The 21,451-nt window shown below is 54.0% G+C and overlaps 2 protein-coding genes across 2 annotated transcripts; both read left to right on the top strand.

The window, feature by feature from the left end:
- The first annotated feature begins 6,143 nt into the window (after positions 1 to 6,143).
- On the top strand, positions 6,144 to 6,908 carry LOC133052337 (melanoma-associated antigen 8-like). The gene has a single exon (XM_061137157.1). The coding sequence runs from the start codon at positions 6,144 to 6,146 to the stop codon at positions 6,906 to 6,908; it is 765 nt and encodes a 254-aa protein (XP_060993140.1).
- An 8,314-nt stretch (positions 6,909 to 15,222) lies between these two features.
- On the top strand, positions 15,223 to 15,987 carry LOC133052339 (melanoma-associated antigen 8-like). Its single transcript, XM_061137159.1, has one exon. It carries the CDS (start codon positions 15,223 to 15,225, stop codon positions 15,985 to 15,987), a length of 765 nt encoding a protein of 254 aa, XP_060993142.1.
- The last annotated feature ends 5,464 nt before the right edge of the window (positions 15,988 to 21,451 follow it).

Genomic DNA, 21,451 nt, shown 5'->3' with positions numbered 1-21,451 from the left:
GGACCCAAGCTGCTCCAGGAAATAGAAGCAAGAGCCACTCTTTGCCTCTGCCCTAGCTGGTCTTCCATGCAAAACAGTACTTTCCTTTCTTGCAGCCTCAACTAAGGTCAAGTCCTTGATTACAATGGCCAATTACAATCAAGATAATTGAAAGCTAATTAAGACCGTGGGTTCTGGATCTCCGGGGCCAGGAAAGAAAGGGTAGTTCCATGCATTTCTTGGGCACCACTTCAAGGGAGTGCGACCAAAGTTCTGCAGGATTCCTAGCAGATGTGGGGTAGAAAACACCTCCTTTGCCCCTGTGATCAACAGCAATGCGACAAGAGTCAGGACCCCTTCCTTCCTGCCCCAGAAAGAGATCTCTCTGGGCTTTGTCCGAGATGCAAAAGGCCACCTTACAGCCATGATCCATTTCAGAATTTGCCATCACCCCGAAGACACACTGTCTGCAAGTCTGAGGGCTGCTAGCAGCCTGCCTCACCTCGACCACCTCCCACAGAAGGAACCCAGGGTCCTAAAGGCCCAAACAACCTTGGCTCAGGCACTGAAACTCGAGTGCTCCTCCTGGAGCTCCACCGCCCTACCTCGTGTTGCCTTGTTCGGTGCGACTAGGGGAGGTCTCTCCACCTTCCTTGTGTGACTGCGGCTCCTAGAACTTTGCTCGAGGTGTGGGGGTGTCCTGCTTCTCCTAGTGTCCCCACTCCTAACACCGCCTTTCCTGGAGAAGATACTCTGTAAAGGTCTTCAGAGTATATGAGCTAGTGAACAGGGGCCTCAGATTTATTGCCAGCTGCTTCCTTAAATAACCCAGACAAACCCAAATAAAGATAATTTAGTTTTTGAGAATGACACACAAGAAGGACAGATGGGTGAATTCCTTGCAATTACTTTTATCGTCTAATTCTTGCCCCATCAATATTAGTGCTTCCCTGGTGGCTCAGACGGTAAAGCGTCTGTCTACATTGGGAGACCCGTGTTCCATCCCTGGGTCATGATGATCCCCTGGAGAAAGAAATGACAGCCCACCCAAGTACTCTTGCCTGGAAAATCCCATGGACTGGGGAGCCTTGTTGGCTCCTCAGTCCATGGGGCCGCAAAGAGTCGGACAGGACTGAGCGACTCCACCACTCCAACCACAAGCTCACATTTCTGAAACGGTTCTAATTCCATTTACACTGTGTCCCATTCAGGGTCACAAAACAAAATGGAAGAGTTTCCAATCTCTTACAAAACAGCAAAACTCTTGTTCTTGAACTGTGTAAGCACAAACACATATTGATCAACCTCATTCTCCAAGCTAAGACACTGAACTTTATTTAGCCTTTTGCAAAAACAATCAAAGCTTGAAGATTTTCTAAGGAAAACAGATGAATCTCCATGTCATTGTAGAGAACAGGAGCCCACAGATGCTGTGCACTGGTTCCCCCAACTGGCCCGGGCCCTCACTTCTGAGAAGGTGACTACTCCCTCTTCAATCACAGAGGGAAGGATTACCCTGGCTGCTGCTCTGGCTCAGGCCCCCTATTCCTCCTCCCTCGCAGCCTCTGCAGACAGGAGTGGGGAGGCCCTCAAAGCCCTCTGTTAGACCCTGAGCACAGACACCATGACTTGCCACTTGCTGGTCTCCACATAGGCCAGGGCACCCCACAGGAACTCATAGCAAGCAGGGTGGCTGTCAGGCACCTGCTGGTATTCCAGGTATCCCTCCCGCACCCACACTTGGGTCAGCAGCTCCCTGAGTTCCCCAAAGAGACAGGGCTCACTCCCAACACACACCCCCGTCCTGCTGAGTACTCCCAAGACTGCTTCCTCAGGGGTCAGGTCTTCACTCTGCATGATCAGGTTGAGGACCAGCACCAGGATGCCAGCCTTGGGCAGGGTCTGCCCACTGCTCAGCATCACATTGCAGGTGAGGCCCAGGGTAGGGACCATGATGTAGATGTGCTGCCTGGGGTCCAACTGCTTTACCTCCAGGCCAACGACAACCTGTAGGCACTCTGCAGCTTGACTGAAGACCACTAGGACATGCTCCTGGTTATTCCTGAGGACCTTCTTCAGCATTTCCGCCTGGGATGTCAGATGTTTGGCCAGATACTACAGGAGCAAGAACTTCATCAAGTTAGCCACTATCTCATTCAGAGCTTCATGGGGCAAGGCCTCCACAAGGGTGGAGCAGGAGACTGTGGGGGAGGAGGCTGAGGGTGATACAGCCTCCCCCGCTCAGCCCCAGAGAGCTGCACTTCCACAGGACCCTGGCCTCACCTGGGTGCTGAAGGTCTTCCTCGAGCTTGCTCAGCTCAGTCATCTTGACCACGAGCCTGATGCCTGGGATCAAACTACAGAATGAGGCAGGAGTGAGGCATGGGGGCAAATGGGACAGATGAGGACCATGGGCCTGGATGGTGGATAGACGGGCTGTGAATGGCCTCACCTGAGAACCGCCGCACCCTGGTTGGCCACAGGCCACTTGCAGGTCTCCTCTTGAAAAGTGCTCTCAGACCACACAGGGACATGCCTCTGGAGTGGCCAGTCCCCTGGCTACCTGAAGAAGGAAGTGAGGTGGCTCGCCAGGGTGTGGTCAGCACAGCCCGAGATTTCTGGGACTGACAAGGTAAGGGGATTAGGCCCTTGTGGGGTCCCCTCTGTTCTGGGATGGGCAGCACTTGGTGTCCACTCAGGGCACCCTCGTCACCTTGACTCCTGGCATTGCCTGGACCTCCTCTGTTCACTGACCTCAGGACACGGGCCTCAGATGTCTGCCTTCGCCTACTGCTTCCTACAGCTCCTGTGAGAAATGGAGGGGCAACTCAGTGGTATCCTGTGGCACAGCCCTTAGCATTCTCTGACAGTACAAGGGGTGCACACTGTGAGGGTCCCTCAGTTGTGTGGTGAGAGGTCCCTTCAGAGCTCCCCTTTAGTGCTTACATTTGCCCTGGCACAACCTGGTCCCTCCCCTCTGGGGGCCTGGAGCGAAACACAGAACAAGACCCGAGACTGAAAAGAAAGCGCTGAGGGGCCCCACATGCGGCCGCACCTGCCCAAGGTCTCCTGTGGGGCCTAGGCCAGGGAGGTGTTCGGTCCTCAGCTCCTCCTCATGTCCTGCCTTCCCTCCCAGCACTGACCACAGGGGCGGGGGTCTGCTCAGTCCTCCATTGCGGCTGAGGAGTCCAGCCTCTGCCAACCGGAAGCCTTCGGCTGTTCCTGAAATACCTCACCTCCCGAGGTCCCTAAGCCAGAGTTCAAGAAACTGCTCAGCCCACTCTGCACCCTCCAAGACCCCCTTGCAAGGGCCAAGATCCCTCCCTGTTGGGGTCTAACTGCCTTAGTCCTTCCTTGCATGGGGTCTAGACTACACGCAAGACCTGCAAGTGTCCCATCCGCCATTTGGAGTTTCCCCTGCTTTCAAGAGGTCCCCAGTCTCTCTGCCAGGGTCATCAGGCAATGCGGCACGAGGTTATCCTGCCCAGGGACTACCAGGCTTCCCTCTGTTCTGAGATCTGGCTACCCTCAGTCCTCCCTCAGGGTCCTCACCTTGATTTCCAGGAGGACCTAGTCTCTGTCCTCTCCCCACCAGAGTCCCTTCTCCTAACACCAAGTCCCCAGCCTCACAGAGCTGGATGTCAGGAACTCAGGACAGACCTAGTGTGCTCTTCTCACCCCGAGGGCTCCCAGGGCCGATGGCAGGGGCAGGGATCTCTGGGGTTCCATCACTCTTATCTTGGGATCCCTAGAGTTTTCACTTGGGGTCCCTACAGCCTTCCCTCAGAGACCTCAACTTTATCTCCAGGTACGCCTTCAGATTCTCTCCTCTCCCCTACTAACACCCCAAACCTCATACCAGGAGCCCAGTCTTTCTGATATGTGGATGTCAGTAAATCATCTCTCTATATTAGGACACCAGTCTGCAATCTGGATATTAGGGAGTCAGCCCCCCATGCCAGGTCCCCAGTCTCTCTGAGACCCAGTCAGGAAATCCAGCATACGTTCATCCACCCAATGTCCTCCCAGAGCCCACTCTGCTCTTGGGACCAGGGTCCCCTCTGTCCTTCCTCAGTGTCCTCACCTTGACTCTCAAAAGAAAGAAAATCTTTCTCACTGCCCATCTGACGCACTGACGCTTCTAACAATTGCCTAATGTTTCTGAGATACAGATGCGGAAGTCAGAAGAGACTGCCAAGCGCTCACCCCACCACCAGGGTGGCCCAGGGCTGACAGTAGGGTCAGGAATCTGTGGGGTTCCTTAATCCTTCCTAAGGAATCTCATCTAGAGCCTTGGCATTCTGGGGATGCCCCTTGTGTTGACCAGAGGCGGGACCCTCACATCAAGTCTCAGGGATCACAGAGGGTGGATGAGCACATGCTGCATTTCCTGACATCTGGGTCTCAGAGAAACTGGGGACCTGGGAAAGGGGGTGTAGCCTCAGGTGAGCAGAGGGAAGATCCCCAGCTCCTCCAGGGTTTCCATTTGAGGACCCTGACGGACGATTGAGTGGACCCTGGACCCAAATCAGAGGAGACCTCAGAAAAGCCTGGAGCTGCTGTTGGTCCTTGGCCGAACTAGGATATGATGAGCCCGAAGTGCATGGTCTCACTTCCTGACATCCGGGTCTCTGACTGGGGACGTCACATATGGGGCGGGGCCTCGGGGGGCAGATTCCCAGGTCCTGCAGGGTTGAAGACCTTGAGGACCCTGAAGAGGGACTAGAGGACCCTGAACCCCTAATCAGAGGAGACCTCAGAGAAGCGAATCTCTGTTGGCAGTCCAGGGCAACCGTGGGGGCAGGATGAGTGCCACAGGCATGAGCTGTCTTCCTGACATCCGGGTCTTCAAGAGACTGGGGTCCTGCTATAAGGGGCGGGGCTTCAGTTGCGGAGAGGCGAGAATCCAGGTCCTGCGCGGAGGCAAGGTGAGGTTCCTGAAGGAGGACTGTGGGCACCCTGAGTGAGGACTGATGGAACCCCACAGATCCCCATCCCTGTAGTCGTCCCTGGGAGCCCTTGGGGTGAGAAGAGCACAGTAGGTCTGTCTGACTTCCTCACATGCGGGTCTCAGAGGGACTGGAGGCCTTGTGAAAGGGGCGGGGTCTCAAAATGGCAGACGAGACTAAAAGGCGAGTCCAGCCTGGAGTCCAGGCTCCATGCGAGGAAGGATTGAGGCGGTTCGACGGCAACCTGGAGGGATCTTGGCCCTTGCAAGAGGGTCTTGGAGGGCCCAGAGTGGGGTGAGCAGGGTGAGCAGTTTCTTGACCGCTGGCTTAGGGAACTCGGGAGGTGAGGTTTTACGGGCAGAGGTGGAGGCTTCAGGTTGGCAGAGGCTGGACTCCCCAACCCCAAGGTTGGACTGAGCAAACCCCCGCCCCTGTGGCGAGTGCTTGGAGGCCAGGCAGGACCTGAGGAGGAGCTGAGGAACGAGCATCTCCCCAGCCTAGGGCCCGCGGGAGGCCCTGGACAAGTGCGGCCGCATGTGGGGCCCCTCAGTGCTTTCTGTTCAGGCTTGTGTTTTGTTTTGAGTTCCCTTCTACTCGTCCAAAGGGGACCGTCCAGGTCATGCCAGGGGAAAGGTGAGCATTACAAGGTACCCACAACACAACTGGGTGTAATCCGAGTGTCCGTCCCCACCTAGCAGCACAGAAGGCCCAGGGCTGTGCCACAGTATAGCCCTTAGATGTCACCTTCATTTCTCTCACAGGTGCTCCAGGAACTGGGAGGCGATGGCAAAGGTCTGAAGGCTGTGTCCTGAGTTCAGACAGGCAGTATCAGGAGTCAAGGTGAGAGGGTGACCTGAAGTGAACCAGAGGCTCCCTATCCCAGAACATAGCGGGGGGGGGTGCCCAGAAGGCCCCAATTCCTCACAGTTTTTTGGACCTGGAAAATTCGGGCTGTACTGACCACACCCTGGGGAGCCACCTTCCTTCCTCCTTCGGGTAGCCAGGGGACTGGCCTCCCAGGAGGAGCGCTCCTGTGAGGTCTGAGAGAACCCCTCAAGGGGAGAGCTGTAAGTGGCCTGTGTCGTACCATCCAGGATGCATTTCTTAGCCCAGGTTGCTCACACCTCCTCTCTCCCAGAGGCCCTTGGTCCCCATCTGTACCTCTGCCTCACTTCCGTGTCTTGTTTCACCTCAGGCATTGTGCTCGTGGTTGAGATGAGTGAGCTCAGCAAACCCGAGGAAGACCTTCAGGACCCAGGCGAGGCCCAGGGCCCTATCGAGGTGCCGCTCTTGGGGGCTGAGGTGGGGGAGTCCGCATCCCACTTGGCCTCCTACACCCCAGCATCCTCCTCCGCTCCTATGGAGGCCTTGCCCCAGGAAATTCTGGATAGGATGATAGGTAAACTGATGAAGTTCCTGCTCCTCAAGTATCGAGCCAAGGAGCTGACCTCCCAGGCGGAAATGCTGAATAAGGTCCTCAGGGATAACCAGGAGCACTTCCCGGTGGTCTTCAGGGAAGTCTCAGTGTGCCTGCAGCTGGTCTTTGGAGTGGATGTGAAAGAGGTGGACCCAGTGGAGCACATCTACATCTTGGTCCCCATCCTGGGCCTCACTTGCGATGAGATGCTGAGCGATGGGGTGGGCCTGCCCAAGGCCGGCTTCCTGGTGCTGGTCCTCAGCATGATCATGCGGTTTGGAGACCCGGCCCCTGAGGAGGCGGTCTGGGGAGCACTCAGCAGGATGGGGGTGTATGTTGGGAGTGAGCAGTGTGTCTTTGGGGAGCTCAGGGAGCTTCTGACCCAAGTGTGGGTGCGGGAGGGATACCTGCGGTACCAGCAGGTGCCTGACAGCCACCCTGTTTGCTATGAGTTCCTGTGGGGTCCCCGGGCCTATGAGGAGACCAGCAAGCGGCAAGTCGTGGCATTTATGCTCAGGGTCAACCAAAGGGCTTTGAGGACCTTCCCATTCCTGTCTGCATAAGATGCGAGGGAGGAGGAATAGGGGGCCTGAGACAGAGCAGCAGCCAGGTTGTTCCTTCTCTCTGTGGTTAAAGAGGGGGTAGTCAGCTTTCTCAAATGTGAGGGCCCGGGCTAGTTGGGGGAACCAGTTTGTAGCATCTTTTGGTTCCTGTTCTCTATGATGACATGGGGATTCATCTCTGTTTTCTTTAGAAATTTTTCAAAGTTTGGTTTCAGAGTAGGCTAAAGAAACTTCAATATCTTAGCTTTGTGAATGGTACGGATCCGAGTGTCTCTGATGTTACTCAGTTCAAAACCAAGAGTTTTTGTAAGAGAGATTGGAAAGTCTTCCATTTTGTTTTGTGGTCCTGAACAGAATGCAATGGAATCGAAATTAGAAATGTTTTGAAAATGTGAACTTCTGTAGCAATAGTATTGTATGGAGAAGAGTTCAATAATAAAAGTAATCCTAGTGAATTCATGCCTATGGTCTTCTTGTCTGTCATTCACAATAACTAAATGATCTCGGTTAATTGAATATTCATGGATTATTAAAGAAAGTAGCAGACAATCTGAGACCCCTGCTCATTGGCTCAGTGATTCCAAAGCCGTGTACAGATTCTCTGCTCCGTGAAAGGCCATGTTAACAGTGGGGAGACTAGGAGCAGCAGGACACCCCCACACTTACAGCAATGGTCGAGGAGCCGCAGTCACATGAGGTCTGTCTTGGGGGTGAGGGGAATCTCTGGAACGGATCATTGCTGTGAGGTGTCCCTTTGCTTCTTGGATAAACCCCAGAGAGATCTCTTTCTAGGGCATGCAGGAAGAGGTCCTGGCTCTTGTCCCATCGCTGTTGACCACAGAGATGAAATAGGTGTTTTCTCTCCACCATCTGCTAGGAATCCTAGAGAAATGTGAATCTTGCTCTTTGATATGTGCCCAGTATTCCCTGTACTAGCCCTCTTGTCTCTGCCTTGGGAAGCTGAACACCAAGTACATTGAAATAACAGTTCTTTGGTCATCTGGACTTTATGATTTTCACTTGTGAGCATGCTCTAGATTTCATTTGGATGAAATGAGTGAAGAGAAGCTGCAAAAGTGGACAGGACCTGCTGTGTGACTAGAATCCTGGGATCTTTGAGTGAGCCGTGCCCAGCTGGAGACACTGCTCTCCACCCCGAAACACGCACAGACACTGAAATTGATATACACTCTCCAGGAAGAAAACACAGAGCAGCACTTCTGAGTGGTTTTCCATTGCATTTCTAATTAAGCTGCCAATTCTCTGAGGTGTCCTGAAAACAAAACAGTTTCCAGAGGGGAGAGGGACAGAATCTGAGATCCGAATAGCATGAGAAATAAGTGCTAGACAGTAAAGATGCAACATCTGCCAGCATCCCTGTGTTCGGGTGGGTTCAGAAGTGCGGAGGCAGCGGAGACCCAGGTTAAGGCTGTGCCTGGCATCAAAAGGCAGGAGCGACTTCCGGGCCTAAGGAGGTGGTGAGGTCACTGCAGTGGGGGTGTGGATGGGTGCAGGGGGCTAATGGGGCAGCTATCCATGCTGAGTGCCAGAGAAAAAGGGGAACAGGTGATGTGATTCTGGTCACATATATGGCAGCTGCCAGATAGTCAGTGGATGCTTGGGAAAGCCCCGTGGCCTGATTTCTTCTCCTGTGAAGCCAGCCGGTTTGAGGAGCCCACGTGTTGGGCTGCACTATTCGCCTGAGGGATGGGATGCAGGTGCCAGGGCCTGGCGGTGATTGCCTCTGTGATGTCGGGACAGGAATCTGTCACAGTGTTGCCCCAAGAGTGTCCTCCTCTCTCCACTGTAGGAAGGGGTCAGCTACTTTGTGGTCCAGGGCTTGTCCGAGAATGTGCACCTCAATAGGATGTGGGATACCTACTCAGCCAAATAGGATGTTTCACAAATAAAACTAAGAAACTTTGCTACTTAGACCATAGTGGACCATAATGTTAGTCGCTCATTCGTGTCGGACTGTTTGCAACTCCATGGACTGTAGCCTTCCAATCTCCTCTGTCCATGGAATTCTCCAGGCAAGAATACTGGAGTGGGTTGCCATGCCCTTCTTCAGGTGATCTCCCTGACCCATGAATCGATCCCATGTCTCCCACAGTGTAAGCGGAATCTTCATCATTTGAGCTCCTGGGCAAGCCCCATTTCCATAGAAAACCTGTTAAATTTGGGTATGAAGGAGTGTTCCAACAGGACCCAAGCTGCTCCAGGAAATAGAAGCAAGAGCCACTCTTTGCCTCTGCCCTAGCTGGTCTTCCATGCAAAACAGTACTTTCCTTTCTTGCAGCCTCAACTAAGGTCAAGTCCTTGATTACAATGGCCAATTACAATCAAGATAATTGAAAGCTAATTAAGACCGTGGGTTCTGGATCTCCGGGGCCAGGAAAGAAAGGGTAGTTCCATGCATTTCTTGGGCACCACTTCAAGGGAGTGCGACCAAAGTTCTGCAGGATTCCTAGCAGATGTGGGGTAGAAAACACCTCCTTTGCCCCTGTGATCAACAGCAATGCGACAAGAGTCAGGACCCCTTCCTTCCTGCCCCAGAAAGAGATCTCTCTGGGCTTTGTCCGAGATGCAAAAGGCCACCTTACAGCCATGATCCATTTCAGAATTTGCCATCACCCCGAAGACACACTGTCTGCAAGTCTGAGGGCTGCTAGCAGCCTGCCTCACCTCGACCACCTCCCACAGAAGGAACCCAGGGTCCTAAAGGCCCAAACCACCTTGGCTCAGGCACTGAAACTCGAGTGCTCCTCCTGGAGCTCCACCGCCCTACCTCGTGTTGCCTTGTTTGGTGCGACTAGGGGAGGTCTCTCAACCTTCCTTGTGTGACTGCGGCTCTTAGAACTTTGCTCGAGTTGTGGGGGGTGTCCTGCTTCTCCTAGTGTCCCCACTCCTAACACCGCCTTTCCTGGAGAAGATACTCTGTAAAGGTCTTCAGAGTATATGAGCTAGTGAACAGGGGCCTCAGATTTATTGCCAGCTGCTTCCTTAAATAACCCAGACAAACCCAAATAAAGATAATTTAGTTTTTGAGAATGACACACAAGAAGGACAGATGGGTGAATTCCTTGCAATTACTTTTATCGTCTAATTCTTGCCCCATCAATATTAGTGCTTCCCTGGTGGCTCAGACGGTAAAGCGTCTGTCTACATTGGGAGACCCGTGTTCCATCCCTGGGTCATGATGATCCCCTGGAGAAAGAAATGACAGCCCACCCAAGTACTCTTGCCTGGAAAATCCCATGGACTGAGGAGACTTGTTGGCTCCTCAGTCCATGGGGCCGCAAAGAGTCGGACAGGACTGAGCGACTCCACCACTCCACCACAAGCTCACATTTCCGAAACGGTTCTAATTCCATTTCCACTGTGTCCCATTCAGGGTCACAAAACAAAATGGAAGAGTTTCCAATCTCTTACAAAACAGCAAAACTCTTGTACTTGACCTGTGTAAGCACAAACACATATTGATCAACCTCATTCTCCAAGCTAAGACACTGAACTTTATTTAGCCTTTTGCAAAAACAATCAAAGCTTGAAGATTTTCTAAGGAAAACAGATGAATCTCCATGTCACTGTAGAGAACAGGAGCCCACAGATGCTGTGCACTGGTTCCCCCAACTGGCCCGGGCCCTCACTTCTGAGAAGGTGACTACTCCCTCTTCAATCACAGAGGGAAGGATTACCCTGGCTGCTGCTCTGGCTCAGGCCCCCTATTCCTCCTCCCTTGCAGCCTCTGCAGACAGGAGTGGGGAGGCCCTCAAAGCCCTCTGTTAGACCCTGAGCACAGACACCATGACTTGCCACTTGCTGGTCTCCACATAGGCCAGGGCAACCCACAGGAACTCATAGCGAACAGGGTGGCTGTCAGGCACCTGCTGGTATTCCAGGTATCCCTCCCGCACCCACACTTGGGTCAGCAGCTCCCTGAGTTCCCCAAAGAGACAGGGCTCACTCCCAACACACACCCCCGTCCTGCTGAGTACTCCCAAGACTGCTTCCTCAGGGGTCAGGTCTTCACTCTGCATGATCAGGTTGAGGACCAGCACCAGGATGCCAGCCTTGGGCAGGGTCTGCCCACTGCTCAGCATCACATTGCAGGTGAGGCCCAGGGTAGGGACCATGATGTAGATGTGCTGCCTGGGGTCCAACTGCTTTACCTCCAGGCCAACGACAACCTGTAGGCACTCTGCAGCTTGACTGAAGACCACTAGGACAGGCTCCTGGTTATTCCTGAGGACCTTCTTCAGCATTTCCACCTGGGATGTCAGATGTTTGGCCAGATACTACAGGAGCAAGAACTTCATCAAGTTAGCCACTATCTCATTCAGAGCTTCATGGGGCAAGGCCTCCACAAGGGTGGAGCAGGAGACTGTGGGGGAGGAGGCTGAGGGGGATACAGCCTCCCCCGCTCAGCCCCAGAGAGCTGCACTTCCACAGGACCCTGGCCTCACCTGGGTGCTGAAGGTCTTCCTCGAGCTTGCTCAGCTCAGTCATCTTGACCACGAGCCTGATGCCTGGGCTCAAACTACAGAGTGAGGCAGGAGTGAGGCATGGGGGCAAATGGGACAGATGAGGACCATGGGCCTGGATGGTGGATAGACGGGCTGTGAATGGCCTCACCTGAGAACCGCCGCACCCTGGTTGGCCACAGGCCACTTGCAGGTCTCCTCTTGAAAAGTGCTCTCAGACCACACAGGGAGATGCCTCTGGTGTGGCCAGTCCCCTGGCTACCTGAAAAAGGAAGTGAGGTGGCTCCCCAGGGTGTGGTCAGCACAGCCCGAGATTTCTGGGACTGACAAGGTAAGGGGATTAGGCCCTTGTGGGGTCCCCTCTGTTCTGGGATGGGCAGCACTTGGTGTGCACTCAGGGCACCCTCGTCACCTTGACTCCTGGCATTGCCTGGACCTCCTCTGTTCACTGACTTCAGGACACGGGCCTCAGATGTCTGCCTTCGCCTACTGCTTCCTACAGCTCCTGTGAGAAAAGGAGGGGCACCTCAGTGGTATCCTGTGGCACAGCCCTTAGCATTCTCTGACAATACAAGGGGTGCAAACTGTGAGGGTCCCTCAGTTGTGTGGTGAGAGGTCCCTTCAGAGCTCCCCTTTTGTGCTTACATTTGCCCTGGCACAACCTGGTCCCTCCCCTCTGGGGGCCTGGAGCGAAACACAGAACAAGACCCGAGACTGAAAAGAAAGCGATGAGGGGCCCCACATGCGGCCGCACCTGCCCAAGGTCTCCTGTGGGGCCTAGGCCAGGGAGGTGTTCGGTCCTCAGCTCCTCCTCATGTCCTGCCTTCCCTCCCAGCACTGACCACAGGGGCGGGGGTCTGCTCAGTCCTCCATTGCGGCTGAGGAGTCCAGCCTCTGCCAACCGGAAGCCTTCGGCTGTTCCTGAAATACCTCACCTCCCGAGGTCCCTAAGCCAGAGTTCAAGAAACTGTTCAGCCCACTCTGCACCCTCCAAGACCCCCTTGCAAGGGCCAAGATCCCTCCCTGTTGGGGTCTAACTGCCTTAGTCCTTCCTTGCATGGGGTCTAGACTCCACGCAAGACCTGCAAGTGTCCCATCTGCCATTTGGAGTTTCCCCTGCTTTCAAGAGGTCCCCAGTCTCTCTGCCAGGGTCATCAGGCAATGCGGCACGAGGTTATCCTGCCCAGGGACTACCAGGCTTCCCTCTGTTCTGAGATCTGGCTACCCTCAGTCCTCCCTCAGGGTCCTCACCTTGATTTCCAGGAGGACCTAGTCTCTGTCCTCTCCCCACCATAGTCCCTGCTCCTCACACCAAGTCCCCAGCCTCACAGAGCTGGATGTCAGGAACTCAGGACAGACCTAGTGTGCTCTTCTCACCCCGAGGGCTCCCAGGGCCGATGGCAGGGGCAGGGATCTCTGGGGTTCCATCACTCTTATCTTGGGATCCCTAGAGTTTTCACTTGGGGTCCCTTCAGCCTTCCCTCAGAGACCTCAACTTTATCTCCAGGTACGACTTCAGATTCTCTCCTCTCCCCTACTAACGCCCCAAACCTCATACCAGGAGCCCAGTCTTTCTGATATGCGGATGTCAGTAAGTCATCTCTCTATACTAGGACACCAGTCTGAAATCTGGATATTAGGAAGTCAGCCCCCCATGCCAGGTCCCCAGTCTCTCTGAGACCCAGTCAGGAAATCCAGCATACGTTCATCCACCCAATGTCCTCCCAGAGCCCACTCTGCTCTTGGGACCAGGGTCCCCTCTGTCCTTCCTCAGTGTCCTCACCTTGACTCTCAAAAGAAAGAAGATCTTTCTCACTGCCCATCTGACGCCCTGACGCTTCTAACAATTGCCTAATGTTTCTGAGATACAGATGCGGAAGTCAGAAGAGGCTGCCAAGCGCTCACCCCACCACCAGGGTGGCCCAGGGCTGACAGTAGGGTCAGGAATCTGTGGGGTTCCTTAATCCTTCCTAAGGAATCTCATCTAGAGCCTTGGCATTCTGGGGATGCCCCTTGTGTTGACCAGAGGCGGGACCCTCACATCAGGTCTCAGGGATCACAGAGGGTGGATGAGCACATGCTGCATTTCCTGACATCTGGGTCTCAGAGAAACTGGGGACCTGGGAAAGGGGCTGTAGCCTCAGGTGAGCAGAGGGAAGATCCCCAGCTCCTCCAGGGTTTCCATTTGAGGACCCTGACGGACGATTGAGTGGACCCTGGACCCAAATGAGAGGAGACCTCAGAAAAGCCTGGAACTGCTGTTGGTCCTTGGCCGAACTGGGATACGATGAGCCTGAAGTGCATGGTCTCACTTCCTGACATCCGGGTCTCTGACTGGGGACGTCACATATGGGGCGGGGCCTCGGGGGGCAGATTCCTGAAGAGGGACTAGAGGACCCTGAACCCCTAATCAGAGGAGACCTCAGTGAAGCGAATCTCTGTTGGCAGTCCAGGGAAACCGTGGGGGCAGGATGAGTGCCACAGGCATGAGCTGTCTTCCTGACATCCGGGTCTTCAAGAGACTGGGGTCCTACTATAAGGGGCGGGGCTTCAGTTGCAGAGAGGCGAGAATCCAAGTCCTGCGGGGAGGCAAGGTGAGGTTCCTTAAGGAGGACTGTGGGCACCCTGAGTGAGTACTGATGGAACCCCACAGATCCCCATCCCTGTAGTCATCCCTGGGAGCCCTTGGGGTGAGAAGAGCACAGTAGGTCTGTCTGACTTCCTCACATGCGGGACTCAGAGGAACTGGAGGCCTTGTGAAAGGGGCGGGGTCTCAAAATGGCAGACGCGACAAACGCGAGTCCTGCCTGGAGTCCAGGCTCCATGCGAGGAAGGATTGAGGCGGTTCGACGGCAACCTGGAGGGATCTTGGCCCTTGCAAGAGGGTCTTGGAGGGCCCAGAGTGGGGTGAGCAGGGTGAGCAGTTTCTTGACCGCTGGCTTAGGGAACTCGGGAGGTGAGGTTTTACGGGCAGAGGTGGAGGCTTCAGGTTGGCAGAGGCTGGACTCCCCAACCCCAAGGTTGGACTGAGCAAACCCCCGCCCCTGTGGCGAGTGCTTGGAGGCCAGGCAGGACATGAGGAGGAGCTGAGGACCGAGCATCTCCCCAGCCTAGGGCCCGCGCGAGGCCCTGGACAGGTGCGGCCGCATGTGGGGCCCCTCAGTGCTTTCTGTTCAGGCTTGTGTCTTGTTTTGAGTTCCCTTCTACTCCTCCAAAGGGGACCGTCCAGGTCATGCCAGGGGAAAGCTGAGCATTACAAGGTACCCACAACACAACTGGGTGTAATCTGAGTGTCCGTCCCCACCTAGCAGCACAGAAGGCCCAGGGCTGTGCCACAGTATAGCCCTTAGATGTCACCTCCACTTCTCTCACAGGAGCTGCAGGAACCAGGAGGCGATGGCAGAGGTCTGAAGCCTGTGTCCTGAGTTCAGACAGGCAGTATCAGGAGTCAAGGTGAGAGGGTGACCTGAAGTGAACCAGAGGATCCCTATCCCAGAACATAGAGGGGGGGGGGGGGCCCAGAAGGCCCCAATTCCTCACACTTTTTTGGACCTGGAAAATTCGGGCTGTACTGACCACACCCTGGGGAGCCACCTTCCTTCCTCCTTCGGGTAGCCAGGGGACTGGCCTCCCAGGAGGAGCGCTCCTGTGAGGTCTGAGAGAACCCCTCAAGGGGAGAGCTGTAAGTGGCCTGTGTCGTACCATCCAGGATGCATTTCTTAGCCCAGGTTGCTCACACCTCCTCTCTCCCAGAGGCCCTTGGTCCCCATCTGTACCTCTGCCTCACTTCCGTGTCTTGTTTCACCTCAGGCATTGTGCTCGTGGTTGAGATGAGTGAGCTCAGCAAACCCGAGGAAGACCTTCAGGACCCAGGCGAGGCCCAGGGCCCTATCGAGGTGCCGCTCTTGGGGGCTGAGGTGGGGGAGTCCGCATCCCACTTGGCCTCCTACCCCCCAGCATCCTCCTCCGCTCCTATGGAGGCCTTGCCCCAGGAAATTCTGGATAGGATGATAGGTAAACTGATGAAGTTCCTGCTCCTCAAGTATCGAGCCAAGGAGCTGACCTCCCAGGCGGAAATGCTGAATAAGGTCCTCAGGGATAACCAGGAGCACTTCCCGGTGGTCTTCAGGGAAGTCTCAGTGTGCCTGCAGCTGGTCTTTGGAGTGGATGTGAAAGAGGTGGACCCAGTGGAGCACATCTACATCTTGGTCCCCATCCTGGGCCTCACTTGCGATGAGATGCTGAGCGATGGGGTGGGCCTGCCCAAGGCCGGCTTCCTGGTGCTGGTCCTCAGCATGATCATGCGGTTTGGAGACCCGGCCCCTGAGGAGGCGGTCTGGGGAGCACTCAGCAGGATGGGGGTGTATGTTGGGAGTGAGCAGTGTGTCTTTGGGGAGCTCAGGGAGCTTCTGACCCAAGTGTGGGTGCGGGAGGGATACCTGCGGTACCAGCAGGTGCCTGACAGCCACCCTGTTTGCTATGAGTTCCTGTGGGGTCCCCGGGCCTATGAGGAGACCAGCAAGCGGCAAGTCGTGGCATTTATGCTCAGGGTCAACCAAAGGGCTTTGAGGACCTTCCCATTCCTGTCTGCATAAGATGCGAGGGAGGAGGAATAGGGGGCCTGAGACAGAGCAGCAGCCAGGTTGTTCCTTCTCTCTGTGGTTAAAGAGGGGGTAGTCAGCTTTCTCAAATGTGAGGGCCCGGGCTAGTTGGGGGAACCAGTTTGTAGCATCTTTTGGTTCCTGTTCTCTATGATGACATGGGGATTCATCTCTGTTTTCTTTAGAAATTTTTCAAAGTTTGGTTTCAGAGTAGGCTAAAGAAACTTCAATATCTTAGCTTTGTGAATGGTACGGATCCGAGTGTCTCTGATGTTACTCAGTTCAAAACCAAGAGTTTTTGTAAGAGAGATTGGAAAGTCTTCCATTTTGTTTTGTGGTCCTGAACAGAATGCAATGGAATCGAAATTAGAAATGTTTTGAAAATGTGAACTTCTGTAGCAATAGTATTGTATGGAGAAGAGTTCAATAATAAAAGTAATCCTAGTGAATTCATGCCTATGGTCTTCTTGTCTGTCATTCACAATAACTAAATGATCTCGGTTAATTGAATATTCATGGATTATTAAAGAAAGTAGCAGACAATCTGAGACCCCTGCTCATTGGCTCAGTGATTCCAAAGCCGTGTACAGATTCTCTGCTCCGTGAAAAGCCATGTTAACAGTGGGGAGACAAGGAGCAGCAGGACACCCCCACACTTACAGCAATGGTCGAGGAGCCGCAGTCACATGAGGTCTGTCTTGGGGGTGAGGGGAATCTCTGGAACGGATCATTGCTGTGAGGTGTCCCTTTGCTTCTTGGATAAACCCCAGAGAGATCTCTTTCTAGGGCATGCAGGAAGAGGTCCTGGCTCTTGTCCCATCGCTGTTGACCACAGAGATGAAATAGGTGTTTTCTCTCCACCATCTGCTAGGAATCCTAGAGAAATGTGAATCTTGCTCTTTGATATGTGCCCAGTATTCCCTGTACTAGCCCTCTTGTCTCTGCCTTGGGAAGCTGAACACCAAGTACATTGAAATAACAGTTCTTTGGTCATCTGGACTTTATGATTTTCACTTGTGAGCATGCTCTAGATTTCATTTGGATGAAATGAGTGAAGAGAAGCTGCAAAAGTGGACAGGACCTGCTGTGTGACTAGAATCCTGGGATCTTTGAGTGAGCCGTGCCCAGCTGGAGACACTGCTCTCCACCCCGAAACACGCACAGACACTGAAATTGATATACACTCTCCAGGAAGAAAACACAGAGCAGCACTTCTGAGTGGTTTTCCATTGCATTTCTAATTAAGCTGCCAATTCTCTGAGGTGTCCTGAAAACAAAACAGTTTCCAGAGGGGAGAGGGACAGAATCTGAGATCCGAATAGCATGAGAAATAAGTGCTAGACAGTAAAGATGCAACATCTGCCAGCATCCCTGTGTTCGGGTGGGTTCAGAAGTGCGGAGGCAGCGGAGACCCAGGTTAAGGCTGTGCCTGGCATCAAAAGGCAGGAGCGACTTCCGGGCCTAAGGAGGTGGTGAGGTCACTGCAGTGGGGGTGTGGATGGGTGCAGGGGGCTAATGGGGCAGCTATCCACGCTGAGTTCCAGAGAAAAAGGGGAACAGGTGATGTGATTCTGGTCACATATATGGCAGCTGCCAGAAAGTCAGTGGATGCTTGGGAAAGCCCCGTGGCCTGATTTCTTCTCCTGTGAAGCCAGCCGGTTTGAGGAGCCCACGTGTTGGGCTGCACTATTCGCCTGAGGGATGGGATGCAGGTGCCAGGGCCTGGCGGTGATTGCCTCTGTGATGTCGGGACAGGAATCTGTCACACTGTTGCCCCAAGAGTGTCCTCCACTCTCCACTGTAGGAAGGGGTCAGCTATTTTGTGGTCCCGGGCTTGTCCGAGAATGTGCACCTCAATAGGATGTGGGATACCTATTCAGCCAAATAGGATGTTTCACAAATAAAACTAAGAAACTTTGCTACTTAGACCATAGTGGACCATAATGTTAGTCGCTCAGTCGTGTCGGACTGTTTGCAACTCCATGGACTGTAGCCTTCCAATCTCCTCTGTCCATGGAATTCTCCAGGCAAGAATACTGGAGTGGGTTGCCATGCCCTTCTTCAGGTGATCTCCCTGACCCATGAATCGATCCCATGTCTCCCACAGTGTAAGCGGAATCTTCATCATTTGAGCTCCTGGGCAAGCCCCATTTCCATAGAAAACCTGTTAAATTTGGGTATGAAGGAGTGTTCCAACAGGACCCAAGCTGCTCCAGGAAATAGAAGCAAGAGCCACTCTTTGCCTCTGCCCTAGCTGGTCTTCCATGCAAAACAGTACTTTCCTTTCTTGCAGCCTCAACTAAGGTCAAGTCCTTGATTACAATGGCCAATTACAATCAAGATAATTGAAAGCTAATTAAGACCGTGGGTTCTGGATCTCCGGGGCCAGGAAAGAAAGGGTAGTTCCATGCATTTCTTGGGCACCACTTCAAGGGAGTGCGACCAAAGTTCTGCAGGATTCCTAGCAGATGTGGGGTAGAAAACACCTCCTTTGCCCCTGTGATCAACAGCAATGCGACAAGAGTCAGGACCCCTTCCTTCCTGCCCCAGAAAGAGATCTCTCTGGGCTTTGTCCGAGATGCAAAAGGCCACCTTACAGCCATGATCCATTTCAGAATTTGCCATCACCCCGAAGACACACTGTCTGCAAGTCTGAGGGCTGCTAGCAGCCTGCCTCACCTCGACCACCTCCCACAGAAGGAACCCAGGGTCCTAAAGGCCCAAACAACCTTGGCTCAGGCACTGAAACTCGAGTGCTCCTCCTGGAGCTCCACCGCCCTACCTCGTGTTGCCTTGTTTGGTGCGACTAGGGGAGGTCTCTCAACCTTCCTTGTGTGACTGCGGCTCTTAGAACTTTGCTCGAGTTGTGGGGGTGTCCTGCTTCTCCTAGTGTCCCCACTCCTAACACCGCCTTTCCTGGAGAAGATACTCTGTAAAGGTCTTCAGAGTATATGAGCTAGTGAACAGGGGCCTCAGATTTATTGCCAGCTGCTTCCTTAAATAACCCAGACAAACCCAAATAAAGATAATTTAGTTTTTGAGAATGACACACAAGAAGGACAGATGGGTGAATTCCTTGCAATTACTTTTATCGTCTAATTCTTGCCCCATCAATATTAGTGCTTCCCTGGTGGCTCAGACGGTAAAGCGTCTCTCTACATTGGGAGACCCGTGTTCCATCCCTGGGTCATGATGATCCCCTGGAGAAAGAAATGACAGCCCACCCAAGTACTCTTGCCTGGAAAATCCCATGGACTGAGGAGACTTGTTGGCTCCTCAGTCCATGGGGCCGCAAAGAGTCGGACAGGACTGAGCGACTCCACCACTCCACCACAAGCTCACATTTCCGAAACGGTTCTAATTCCATTTCCACTGTGTCCCATTCAGGGTCACAAAACAAAATGGAAGAGTTTCCAATCTCTTACAAAACAGCAAAACTCTTGTACTTGACCTGTGTAAGCACAAACACATATTGATCAACCTCATTCTCCAAGCTAAGACACTGAACTTTATTTAGCCTTTTGCAAAAACAATCAAAGCTTGAAGATTTTCTAAGGAAAACAGATGAATCTCCATGTCACTGTAGAGAACAGGAGCCCACAGATGCTGTGCACTGGTTCCCCCAACTGGCCCGGGCCCTCACTTCTGAGAAGGTGACTACTCCCTCTTCAATCACAGAGGGAAGGATTACCCTGGCTGCTGCTCTGGCTCAGGCCCCCTATTCCTCCTCCCTTGCAGCCTCTGCAGACAGGAGTGGGGAGGCCCTCAAAGCCCTCTGTTAGACCCTGAGCACAGACACCATGACTTGCCACTTGCTGGTCTCCACATAGGCCAGGGCAACCCACAGGAACTCATAGCGAACAGGGTGGCTGTCAGGCACCTGCTGGTATTCCAGGTATCCCTCCCGCACCCACACTTGGGTCAGCAGCTCCCTGAGTTCCCCAAAGAGACAGGGCTCACTCCCAACACACACCCCCGTCCTGCTGAGTACTCCCAAGACTGCTTCCTCAGGGGTCAGGTCTTCACTCTGCATGATCAGGTTGAGGACCAGCACCAGGATGCCAGCCTTGGGCAGGGTCTGCCCACTGCTCAGCATCACATTGCAGGTGAGGCCCAGGGTAGGGACCATGATGTAGATGTGCTGCCTGGGGTCCAACTGCTTTACCTCCAGGCCAACGACAACCTGTAGGCACTCTGCAGCTTGACTGAAGACCACTAGGACAGGCTCCTGGTTATTCCTGAGGACCTTCTTCAGCATTTCCACCTGGGATGTCAGATGTTTGGCCAGATACTACAGGAGCAAGAACTTCATCAAGTTAGCCACTATCTCATTCAGAGCTTCATGGGGCAAGGCCTCCACAAGGGTGGAGCAGGAGACTGTGGGGGAGGAGGCTGAGGGGGATACAGCCTCCCCCGCTCAGCCCCAGAGAGCTGCACTTCCACAGGACCCTGGCCTCACCTGGGTGCTGAAGGTCTTCCTCGAGCTTGCTCAGCTCAGTCATCTTGACCACGAGCCTGATGCCTGGGCTCAAACTACAGAGTGAGGCAGGAGTGAGGCATGGGGGCAAATGGGACAGATGAGGACCATGGGCCTGGATGGTGGATAGACGGGCTGTGAATGGCCTCACCTGAGAACCGCCGCACCCTGGTTGGCCACAGGCCACTTGCAGGTCTCCTCTTGAAAAGTGCTCTCAGACCACACAGGGAGATGCCTCTGGTGTGGCCAGTCCCCTGGCTACCTGAAAAAGGAAGTGAGGTGGCTCCCCAGGGTGTGGTCAGCACAGCCCGAGATTTCTGGGACTGACAAGGTAAGGGGATTAGGCCCTTGTGGGGTCCCCTCTGTTCTGGGATGGGCAGCACTTGGTGTCCACTCAGGGCACCCTCGTCACCTTGACTCCTGGCATTGCCTGGACCTCCTCTGTTCACTGACTTCAGGACACGGGCCTCAGATGTCTGCCTTCGCCTACTGCTTCCTACAGCTCCTGTGAGAAAAGGAGGGGCACCTCAGTGGTATCCTGTGGCACAGCCCTTAGCATTCTCTGACAATACAAGGGGTGCAAACTGTGAGGGTCCCTCAGTTGTGTGGTGAGAGGTCCCTTCAGAGCTCCCCTTTTGTGCTTACATTTGCCCTGGCACAACCTGGTCCCTCCCCTCTGGGGGCCTGGAGCGAAACACAGAACAAGACCCGAGACTGAAAAGAAAGCGATGAGGGGCCCCACATGCGGCCGCACCTGCCCAAGGTCTCCTGTGGGGCCTAGGCCAGGGAGGTGTTCGGTCCTCAGCTCCTCCTCATGTCCTGCCTTCCCTCCCAGCACTGACCACAGGGGCGGGGGTCTGCTCAGTCCTCCATTGCGGCTGAGGAGTCCAGCCTCTGCCAACCGGAAGCCTTCGGCTGTTCCTGAAATACCTCACCTCCCGAGGTCCCTAAGCCAGAGTTCAAGAAACTGTTCAGCCCACT

Source organism: Dama dama, chromosome X, assembly GCF_033118175.1.
Source record: "Dama dama isolate Ldn47 chromosome X, ASM3311817v1, whole genome shotgun sequence".
Lineage (NCBI taxonomy): Eukaryota > Metazoa > Chordata > Mammalia > Artiodactyla > Cervidae > Dama > Dama dama.
Note: the sequence above shows the minus strand (reverse complement) of the source record. Positions and strands in the feature narration are given on the sequence as shown.

Coding starts and splice junctions, on each gene's coding strand:
- LOC133052337 (XM_061137157.1), top strand. CDS start 6,144: ATGAGTGAGCTCAGCAAACCCGAGGAAGACCTTCAGGACCCAGGCGAG.
- LOC133052339 (XM_061137159.1), top strand. CDS start 15,223: ATGAGTGAGCTCAGCAAACCCGAGGAAGACCTTCAGGACCCAGGCGAG.